The sequence below is a fragment of the Palaemon carinicauda genome, chromosome 10 (assembly GCF_036898095.1).
Source record: "Palaemon carinicauda isolate YSFRI2023 chromosome 10, ASM3689809v2, whole genome shotgun sequence".
Classification (NCBI taxonomy): Eukaryota; Metazoa; Arthropoda; class Malacostraca; order Decapoda; family Palaemonidae; genus Palaemon; species Palaemon carinicauda.
In genome coordinates, this window is record NC_090734.1 from 15,717,891 (window position 1) to 15,730,253 (window position 12,363).

At 39.9% G+C, this 12,363-nt stretch overlaps 1 protein-coding gene across 1 annotated transcript in view; it reads right to left on the reverse strand.

The window, feature by feature from the left end:
* Window positions 1–1,359, reverse strand: part of LOC137647859 (chromo domain-containing protein cec-1-like) — a 2,473-nt gene extending 1,114 nt beyond the window's left edge. Inside the window, exon 1 of the mRNA XM_068380814.1 lies at window positions 1,281–1,359. Within this exon, the coding sequence (XP_068236915.1) occupies window positions 1,281–1,359 (79 nt within the window). The remainder of the gene's footprint in view (window positions 1–1,280) is intronic.
* Between the last annotated feature and the right edge of the window lie 11,004 nt (window positions 1,360–12,363).

Below are 12,363 nucleotides of genomic sequence, written 5' to 3' on the forward strand. Positions count from 1 at the left end.
AGGAATGGGCTAAATCGAAAGGATCAAGTGATTGGACCATGGAAGATGGAGAAAAAAAGGAAGGAATTCAGATGGATATATCCTTTGATGCAGGTGGTACAAGCCCTGCATCATAGGATAAGGAATGGGCTAAATTACAAGGATCAAGTGATTGGACCATGGAAGATGAAGAAAAAAAGGAAGGAATTCAGATGGATATATCCTTTGATGCCAGTGGTACATGCCCTGCATCATAGGATAAGGAATGGGCTAAATTGAAAGGATCAAATGATTGGACCATGGAAGATGGAGAAAAAAAGGAAGGGATTCAGATGGATATATCCTTTTATGCAGGTGGTACATGCCCTGCATCATAGGATAAGGAATGGGCTAAATTGAAAGGATCAGATGATTGGATCATGGAAGATGGAGAAAAAAAGGAAGGAATTCAGATGGATATATCCTTTGATGCCGGTGGTACATGCCCTGCATCATAGGATAAGGAATGGGCTAAATTGAAAGGATCAAATGATTGGTCCATGGAAGATGGAGAAAAAAAGGAAGGAATTCAGATGGATATATCCTTTGATGCAGGTGGTACATGCCCTGCATCAAAGGATAAGGAATGGGCTAAATTGGAAGGATCAAATGATTGGACCATGGAAGATGGAGAAAAAAAGGAAGGAATTCAGATGGATATATCCTTTGATGCAGGTGGTACACGCCCTGCATCATAGGATAAGGAATGGGCTAAATTGAAAGGATCAAGTGATTGGACCATGAAAGATGGAGAAAAAAAGGAAGGAATTCAGATGGATATATCCTTTGATGCAGGTGGTACATGCCCTGCATCATATGATAAGGAATGGGCTAAATTAAAAGGATCAAGTGATTGGACCATGAAGATGGAGAAAAAAAAGGAAGGAATTCAGATGGATATATCCTTTGATGCAGGTGGTACATGCCCTGCATCAAAGGATAAGGAATGGGCTAAATTGAAAGGATCAAGTGATTGAACCATGAAAGATGGAGAAAAAAAGGAAGGAATTCAGATGGATATATCCTTTGATGCAGGTGGTACATGCCCTGCATCATATGATAAGGAATGGGCTAAATTAAAAGGATCAAGTGATTGGACCATGAAGATGGAGAAAAAAAGGAAGGAATTCAGATGGATATATCCTTTGATGCCGGTGGTACATGCCCTGCATCATAGGATAAGGAATGGGCTAAATTGAAAGGATCAAATGATTGGACCATGGAAGATGCAGAAAAAAAGGAAGGAATTCAGATGGATATACCCTTTGATGCAGGTGGTACATGCCCTGCATCATAGGATATGGAATGGATTATATTGATAGGATCAAGTGATTGGACCATGGAAGATGAAGAAAAAAAGGAAGGAATTCAGATGGATATATCCGTTGATGCAGGTGGTACAAGGTCTACATCATAGGATAAGGAATGGGCTAAATTGAAAGGATCAAGTGATTGGACCATGGAAGATGGAGGAAAAAAGGTAGGAATTCAGATGGATATATCCTTTGATGCTGTTGGTACATGCCCTGTACAAGGCCTACATCATAGGATAAGGAATGGCCTAAATTAAAAAGATCAAGTGATTGGACCATGGAAGATGGAGAAAAAAAAAAGGAGGGAATTCAGATGGATATATCCTCTGATGCAGGTGGTACATGCCCTGCATCATAGGATAAGGAATGGGCTAAATTGAAAGGATCAAGTGATTGGAAAATGGAAGATGGAGAAAAAAAAGGAAGGAATTCAGATGGATATATCCTTTGATGCAGGTTGTACAAGGCCTACATCATAGGATAAGGAATGGGCTAAATTGAAAGGATCAAGTATTTGGACCATGGAAGATGGAGAAAAAAAGGAAGGAATTCAGATGGATATATCATTTGATGCAAGTGGTATATGCCCTGCATCATAGGATAAGGAATGGGCTAAATTGAAAGGACAAGGTGTTTGGACCATGGAAGATGGGGAAAAAAAGGAAGGAATTCAGATGGATATATCCATTGATGCAGGTGGTACATGCCGTGCATCATAAGATAAGGAATGGGCTGAATTGAAAGGACCAAGTGTTTGGACCATGGAAGATGTAGAAAAAAAGGAAGGAATTCAGATGGATATATCCTTTGATGCAGGTGGTACATGCACTGCATCATAGGATAAGGGATGTGCTAAATTGAAAGGACCAAGTGTTTTGGACCATGGGTGATGGAAAAAAAGGAAGGAATTCAGATGGATATATCCTTTGATGCAGGTGGTACATGCCCTGCATCATAGGATAAGGAATGGGCTAAATTGAAAGGATCAACTGATTGGACCATGGAAGATGGAGAAAAAAAGGAAGGAATTCAGATGGATATATCCTTTGATGCAGGTGGTACATGCCCTGCATCATAGGATAAGGAATGGGCTAAATTGAAAGGATCAAGTGATTGGACCATGGAAGATGGAGAAAAAAGGAAGGAATTCAGATGGATATATCCTTTGATGCAGGTGATACAAGCCCTGCATCATAGGATAAGGAATGCGCTAAATTAAAAGGATCAAGTGATTGGACCATGGAAGATGAATAAAAAAAGGTAGGAATTCAGATGGATATATCCTTTGATGCCGGTGGTACATGCCCTGCATCATAGGATAAGGAATGGGCTAAATTGAAAGGATCAAGTGTTTGGACCATGGAAGATTGAGAAAAAAAGGAAGTAATTCTGATGGATATATCATTTAATGCAGGTGGTACATGCCCTACATCATAGGATAAGGAATGGGCTAAATTGAAAGGACCAGGTGTTTGGACCATGGAATATGGAGAAAAAAAAGGAAGGAATTCAGATGGATATATCCTTTGATGCAGGTGGTACATGCCGTGCATAATAAGGTAAGGAATGGGCTAAATTGAAAGGATCAAGTGTTTGACCATGGAAGATGGAGAAAATAGGAAGGAATTCAGATGGATAAATCCTTTGATGCTGGTGGTACATGCCCTGCATCATAGGATAAGGGCTATGCTTAATTGAAAGGACCAAGTGTTTGGACCATGGAAGATGGAGAAAAAAAGGAAGGAATTCAGATGGATATATCCTTTGATGCAGGTGGTACATGCCCTGCATCATAGGATAAGGAATGGGCTAAATTGAAAATACCAAGTGATTGGACCATGGGTGATGGAAAAAAAAGGAAGGAATTTAGATGGATATATCCTTTGATGCAGGTGGTACATGCCCTGCATCATAGGATAAAGAATGAGCTAAATTGAAAGGATCAAGTGATGAGACCATGGAAGATGTAGAAAAAAAAGGAAGGAATTCAGATGGATATATCTTTTGATGCAGGTGGTACATGCCATGCATCATAGGATAAGGAATGGGCTAAATTGAAAGGATCAAATGATTGGACCATGGAAGATGGAGAAAAAAAGGAAGGAATTCAGATGGATATATCCTTTGATGCAGGTGGTACATGCCCTGCATCATAGGATAAGGAATGGGCTAAATTGAAAGGATCAAGTGATTGGACCATGGAAGATGGAGACAAAAAGGAAGGAATTCAGATGGATATATCCTTTGATGCAGGTGATACAAGCCCTGCATCATAAGATAAGGAATGGGCTTAATTAAAAGGATCAAGTGATTGGACCATGGAAGATGAAGAAAAAAAGGAAGGAATTCAGATGGATATATCCTTTGATGCCGGTGGTACATGCCCTGCATCATAGGATAAGGAATGGGCATAATTGAAAGGATCAAATGATTGGACCATGGAAGATGGAGAAAAAAAGGAAGGAATTCAGATGGATATATCCTTTGATGCAGGTGATACAAGCCCTGCATCATAGGATAAGGAATGGGCTAAATTGGAAGGATCAAGTGATTGGACCATGGAAGATGAAGAAAAAAAGGAAGGAATTCAGATGGATATATCCTTTAATGCAGGTGGTACATGCCCTGCATCATATGATAAGGAATGGGCTAAATTGAAAGGACCAAGTGTTTTGGACCATGGGTGATGGAAAAAAAGGAAGGAATTCAGATGGATATATCCTTTGATGCAGGTGGTACATGCCCTGCATCATAGGATAAGGAATGGGCTAAATTGAAAGGATCAAGTGATTGGACCATGGAAGATGGAGAAAAAAAAGAAGGAATTCAGATGGATATATCCTTTGATGCAGGTGGTACATGCCCTGCATCATAGGATAAGGAATGGGCTAAATTGAAAGGATCAAGTGATTAGACCATGGAAGATGGAGAAAAAAAGGAAGGAATTCAGATGGATATATCATTTGATGCAGGTGATACAAGCCCTGCATCATAGGATAAGGAATGGGCTAAATTAAAAGGATCAAATGATTGGACCATGGAAGATGAATAAAAAAAAGGAAGGAATTCAGATGGATATATCCTTTGATGCCAGTGGTACATGCCCTGCATCATAGGATAAGGAATGGGCTAAATTGAAAGGATCAAGTGATTGGACCATGGAAGATGGAGAAAAAAGGGAAGGAATTCAGATGGATATATCCTTTGATGCATGTAGTACAAGGCCTACATTATAGGATAAAGAATGGGCTAAATCGAAAGGATCAGGTGATTGGACCATGTAAGATGGAGAAAAAAAGCAAGGAATTCAGATGGATATATCCTTTGATGCAGGTGGTACATGCCCTGCATCATAGGATAAGGAATGGGCTAAATTGAAAGGATCAACTGATTAGACCATGGAAGATGGAGAAAAGAAGGAAGGAATTCAGATGGATATATCCTTTGATGCAGGTGGTACATGCCCTGCATCATAGGATAAGGAATGGGCTAAATTGAAAGGATCAAGTGATTGGACCATGGAAGATGGAGAAAAAAAGGAAGGAATTCAGATGGATATATCCTTTGATGCAGGTGATACAAGCCCTGCATCATAGGATAAGGAATGGGCTAAATTAAAATGTTCAAGTGATTGGACCATGGAAGATGAATAAAAAAAGGTAGGAATTCAGATGGATATATCCTTTGATGCCGGTGGTACATGCCCTGCATCATAGGATAAGGAATGGGCTAAATTGAAAGGATCAATGATTGGACCATGGAAGATGGAGAAAAAAGGGAAGGAATTCAGATGGATATATCCTTTAATGCAGGTAGTACAAGGCCTACATTATAGGATAAAGAATGGGCTAAATCGAAAGGATCAGGTGATTGGACCATGTAAGATGGAGAAAAAAAGGAAGGAATTCAGATGGATATATCCTTTGATGCAGGTGGTACATGCCCTGCATCAAAGGATAGGGAATGGGCTAAATTGAAAGGATCAAGTGATTGGACCATGGAAGATGGAGAAAAAAAGGAAGGAATTCAGATGGATATATCCTTTGATGCAGGTGGTACATGCCCTGCATCATAGGATAAGGAATGGGCTAAATTGAAAGGATTAAGTGATTGGACCATGGAAGATGTAGAAAAAAAGGAAGTAATTCAGATGGATCTATCCTTTGATGCAGGTGGTACATGCCCTGCATCATAGGTTATGGATTGGATTAAATTGAAAGGACCAAGTGTTTGGATCATGGGTGATGGAAAAAAAAGGAAGGAATTCAGATAGATATATCCTTTGATGCAGGTGGTACAAGGCCTACATCATAGGATAAGGAATGGGCTAAATTGAAAGAATCAAGTGATTGGACCATGGAAGATGGAGGAAAAAAGGAAGGAATTCAGATGGATATATCCTTTGATGCTGTTGGTACATGCCCTGCATCATAGGATAAGTAATGGGCTAAACTGGAAGGATCAATTGATTAGACCATGGAAGATGGAGAATAAAGGAAGGAATTCAGATGGATATAATCTTTGATGCTGGTGGTACATGCTCTGCATCATAGGATAAGTAATGGGCTAAATTTAAAGGATCAAGTGATTAGACCATGGAAGATGGAGAAAAAAGGAAGGAATTCAGACGGATATATCCTTTGATGCAGGTGGTACATGCCCTGCATCATAGAATAAGGAATGGGCTAAATTGAAAGGATCAAGTGATTGGACCATGGAAGATGGAGAAAAAAAGGAAGGAATTCAGATGGATATATCCTTTGATACAGGTGGTACAAGCCCTGCATCATAGGATAAGGAATGGGCTAAATTGAAAGGATCAAGTGATTGGACCATGGAAGATGGAGAAAAAAAGGAAGGAATTCAGATGGATATATCCTTTGATGCAGGTGGTACATGCCCTGCATCATAGGATAAGGAATGGGCTAAATTGAAAGGATCAAGTGATTGGACCATGGAAGATGGAGAAAAAAAGGAAGGAATTCAGATGGATATATCCTTTGATGCAGGTGCTACTAGCCCTGCATCATAGGATAAGGAATGGGCTAAATTGGAACGATCAAGTGATTGGACCATGGAATATGGAGAAAAAAAGGAAGGAATTCAGATGGATATATCCTTTGATGCCGGTGGTACATGCCCTGCATCATACGATATGGAATGGGCTAAATTGAAAGGATATAGTGATTGGACCATGGAAGATGAAGAAAAAAATGAAGGAATTCAGATGGATATATCCTTTGATGCAGGTGGTACAAGCCCTGCATCATAGGATAAGGAATGGGCTAAATTGAAAGGATTAAGTAATTGGACCATGGAAGATGGAAAAATAAAGGAAGGAATTCAGATGGATATATCCTTTGATGCAGGGAGTACATGCCCTGCATCATAGGATAAGGAATGGGCTAAATTGAAAGGATCAAGTGATTTGACCATGGAAGATGGAGAAAAAAAGGAAGGAATTCAGATGGATATATCCTTTGATGCAGGTGGTACATGCCCTGCATCATAAGATAAGGAATGGGCTAAATTGAAAGGATCAAGTGATTGGACCATGGAATATGGAGAAAAAAAGGAAGGAATTCAGATGGATATTTCCTTTGATGCAGGTGGTACAAGGCCTACATTATAGGATAAAGAATGGGCTAAATCGAAAGGATCAGGTGATTGGACCATGTAAGTTGGAGAAAAAAAGGAAGGAATTAAGATGGATATATCCTTTGATGCAGGTGGTACATGCCCTGCATCATAGAATAAGAAATGGGCTAAATTGAAAGGATCAAGTGATTGGACCATGGAAGATGGAGAAAAAAAGGAAGGAATTCAGATGGATATATCATTTAATGCAGGTGGTACATGCCCTGCATCATAGGATAAGGAATGGGCTAAATTGAAAGGACCAGGTGTTTGGACCATGGAAGATGGAGAAAAAAAGGAAGGGATTCAGATGGATATATCCTTTGATGCAGGTGGTACATGCCCTGCATCATAGGATAAGGAATGGGCTAAATTGAAAGGATCAGATGATTGGATCATGGAAGATGGAGAAAAAAAGGAAGGAATTCAGATGGATATATCCTTTGATGCCGATGGTACATGCTCTGCATCATAGGATAAGGAATGGGCTAAATTGAAAGGATCAAATGATTGGTCCATGGAAGATGGAGAAAAAAAGGAAGGAATTCAGATGGATATATCCTTTGATGCCAGTGGTACATGCCCTGCATCAAAGGATAAGGAATGGGCTAAATTGAAAGGATCAAGTGATTGGACCATGGAAGATGGAGAAAAAAAAGGAAGGAATTCAGATGGATATATCCTTTGATGCAGGTGGTACATGCCCTGCATCATAGGATAAGGAATGGGCTAAATTGAAGGGATCAAATGATTGGTCCATGGAAGATGGAGAAAAAAAGGAAGGGATTCAGATGGATATATTCTTTGATGCAGGTGGTACATGCCCTGCATCAAAGGATAGGGAATGGGCTAAATTGAAAGGATCAAGTGATTGGACCATGGAAGATGGAGGAAAAAAAGGAAGGAATTCAGATGGATATATCCTTTGATGCAGGTGGTACATGCCCTGCATCATAGGATAAGGAATGGGCTAAATTGAAAGGATCAAATGATTGGTCCATGGAAGATGGAGAAAAAAAGGAAGGGATTCAGATGGATATATCCTTTGATGCAGGTGGTACATGCCCTGCATCAAAGGATAAGGAATGGGCTAAATTGAAAGGATCAAATGATTGGACCATGGAAGATGGAGAGAAAAAGGAAGGGATTCAGATGGATATATCCTTTGATGCAGGTGGTACATGCCCTGTATCATAGGATAAGGAATGGGCTAAATTGAAAGGACAAGGTGTTTGGACCATGGAAGATGGAGAAAAAAAGGAAGGAATTCAGATGGATATATCCATTGATGCAGGTGGTACATGCCGTGCATCATAAGATAAGGAATGGGCTGAATTGAAAGGACCAAGTGTTTGGACCATGGAAGATGTAGAAAAAAAGGAAGGAATTCAGATGGATATATCCTTTGATGCAGGTGGTACATGCCCTGCATCATAGGATAAGGGATGTGCTAAATTGAAAGGACCAAGTGTTTGGACCATGGAAGATGGAGAAAAAAAGGAAGGAATTCAGATGGATATATCCTTTGATGCAGGTGGTACATGCCATGCATCATAGGATAAGGAATGGGCTAAATTGAAAGGACCAAGTGTTTTGGACCATGGGTGATGGAAAAAAAGGAAGGAATTCAGATGGATATATCTTTTTGATGCAGGTGGTACATGCCCTGCATCATAGGATAAGGAATGGGCTAAATTGAAAGGATCAAGTGATTGGACCATGGAAGATGGAGAAAAAAAGGAAGGAATTCAGATGGATATATCCTTTGATGCAGGTGGTACATGCCCTGCATCATAGGATAAGGAATGGGCTAAATTGAAAGGATCAAGTGATTGGACCATGGAAGATGGAGAAAAAAAGGAAGGAATTCAGATGGATATATCCTTTGATGCAGGTGATACAAGCCCTGCATCATAGGATAAGGAATGGGCTAAATTAAAAGGATCAAATGATTGGACCATGGAAGATGAATAAAAAAAGGAAGGAATTCAGATGGATATATCCTTTGATGCCGGTGGTACATGCCCTGCATCATAGGATAAGGAATGGGCTAAATTGAAAGGATCAAGTGATTGGACCATGGAAGATGGAGAAAAAAAGGAAGGAATTCAGATGGATATATCCTTTGATGCAGGTAGTACAAGGCCTACATTATAGGATAAAAAATGGGCTAAATCGAAAGGATCAGGTGATTGGACCATGTAAGATGGAGAAAAAAAGGAAGGAATTCAGATGGATATATCCTTTGATGCAGGTGGTACATGCCCTGCATCATAGGATAAGGAATGGGCTAAATCGAAAGGATCAAGTGATTGGACCATGGAAGATGGAGAAAAAAAGGAAGGAATTCAGATGGATATATCCTTTGATGCAGGTGGTACAAGCCCTGCATCATAGGATAAGGAATGGGCTAAATTACAAGGATCAAGTGATTGGACCATGGAAGATGAAGAAAAAAAGGAAGGAATTCAGATGGATATATCCTTTGATGCCAGTGGTACATGCCCTGCATCATAGGATAAGGAATGGGCTAAATTGAAAGGATCAAATGATTGGACCATGGAAGATGGAGAAAAAAAGGAAGGGATTCAGATGGATATATCCTTTTATGCAGGTGGTACATGCCCTGCATCATAGGATAAGGAATGGGCTAAATTGAAAGGATCAGATGATTGGATCATGGAAGATGGAGAAAAAAAGGAAGGAATTCAGATGGATATATCCTTTGATGCCGGTGGTACATGCCCTGCATCATAGGATAAGGAATGGGCTAAATTGAAAGGATCAAATGATTGGTCCATGGAAGATGGAGAAAAAAAGGAAGGAATTCAGATGGATATATCCTTTGATGCAGGTGGTACATGCCCTGCATCAAAGGATAAGGAATGGGCTAAATTGGAAGGATCAAATGATTGGACCATGGAAGATGGAGAAAAAAAGGAAGGAATTCAGATGGATATATCCTTTGATGCAGGTGGTACACGCCCTGCATCATAGGATAAGGAATGGGCTAAATTGAAAGGATCAAGTGATTGGACCATGAAAGATGGAGAAAAAAAGGAAGGAATTCAGATGGATATATCCTTTGATGCAGGTGGTACATGCCCTGCATCATATGATAAGGAATGGGCTAAATTAAAAGGATCAAGTGATTGGACCATGAAGATGGAGAAAAAAAAGGAAGGAATTCAGATGGATATATCCTTTGATGCAGGTGGTACATGCCCTGCATCAAAGGATAAGGAATGGGCTAAATTGAAAGGATCAAGTGATTGAACCATGAAAGATGGAGAAAAAAAGGAAGGAATTCAGATGGATATATCCTTTGATGCAGGTGGTACATGCCCTGCATCATATGATAAGGAATGGGCTAAATTAAAAGGATCAAGTGATTGGACCATGAAGATGGAGAAAAAAAGGAAGGAATTCAGATGGATATATCCTTTGATGCCGGTGGTACATGCCCTGCATCATAGGATAAGGAATGGGCTAAATTGAAAGGATCAAATGATTGGACCATGGAAGATGCAGAAAAAAAGGAAGGAATTCAGATGGATATACCCTTTGATGCAGGTGGTACATGCCCTGCATCATAGGATATGGAATGGATTATATTGATAGGATCAAGTGATTGGACCATGGAAGATGAAGAAAAAAAGGAAGGAATTCAGATGGATATATCCGTTGATGCAGGTGGTACAAGGTCTACATCATAGGATAAGGAATGGGCTAAATTGAAAGGATCAAGTGATTGGACCATGGAAGATGGAGGAAAAAAGGTAGGAATTCAGATGGATATATCCTTTGATGCTGTTGGTACATGCCCTGTACAAGGCCTACATCATAGGATAAGGAATGGCCTAAATTAAAAAGATCAAGTGATTGGACCATGGAAGATGGAGAAAAAAAAAAGGAGGGAATTCAGATGGATATATCCTCTGATGCAGGTGGTACATGCCCTGCATCATAGGATAAGGAATGGGCTAAATTGAAAGGATCAAGTGATTGGAAAATGGAAGATGGAGAAAAAAAAGGAAGGAATTCAGATGGATATATCCTTTGATGCAGGTTGTACAAGGCCTACATCATAGGATAAGGAATGGGCTAAATTGAAAGGATCAAGTATTTGGACCATGGAAGATGGAGAAAAAAAGGAAGGAATTCAGATGGATATATCATTTGATGCAAGTGGTATATGCCCTGCATCATAGGATAAGGAATGGGCTAAATTGAAAGGACAAGGTGTTTGGACCATGGAAGATGGGGAAAAAAAGGAAGGAATTCAGATGGATATATCCATTGATGCAGGTGGTACATGCCGTGCATCATAAGATAAGGAATGGGCTGAATTGAAAGGACCAAGTGTTTGGACCATGGAAGATGTAGAAAAAAAGGAAGGAATTCAGATGGATATATCCTTTGATGCAGGTGGTACATGCACTGCATCATAGGATAAGGGATGTGCTAAATTGAAAGGACCAAGTGTTTTGGACCATGGGTGATGGAAAAAAAGGAAGGAATTCAGATGGATATATCCTTTGATGCAGGTGGTACATGCCCTGCATCATAGGATAAGGAATGGGCTAAATTGAAAGGATCAACTGATTGGACCATGGAAGATGGAGAAAAAAAGGAAGGAATTCAGATGGATATATCCTTTGATGCAGGTGGTACATGCCCTGCATCATAGGATAAGGAATGGGCTAAATTGAAAGGATCAAGTGATTGGACCATGGAAGATGGAGAAAAAAGGAAGGAATTCAGATGGATATATCCTTTGATGCAGGTGATACAAGCCCTGCATCATAGGATAAGGAATGCGCTAAATTAAAAGGATCAAGTGATTGGACCATGGAAGATGAATAAAAAAAGGTAGGAATTCAGATGGATATATCCTTTGATGCCGGTGGTACATGCCCTGCATCATAGGATAAGGAATGGGCTAAATTGAAAGGATCAAGTGTTTGGACCATGGAAGATTGAGAAAAAAAGGAAGTAATTCTGATGGATATATCATTTAATGCAGGTGGTACATGCCCTACATCATAGGATAAGGAATGGGCTAAATTGAAAGGACCAGGTGTTTGGACCATGGAATATGGAGAAAAAAAAGGAAGGAATTCAGATGGATATATCCTTTGATGCAGGTGGTACATGCCGTGCATAATAAGGTAAGGAATGGGCTAAATTGAAAGGATCAAGTGTTTGACCATGGAAGATGGAGAAAATAGGAAGGAATTCAGATGGATAAATCCTTTGATGCTGGTGGTACATGCCCTGCATCATAGGATAAGGGCTATGCTTAATTGAAAGGACCAAGTGTTTGGACCATGGAAGATGGAGAAAAAAAGGAAGGAATTCAGATGGATATATCCTTTGATGCAGGTGGTACATG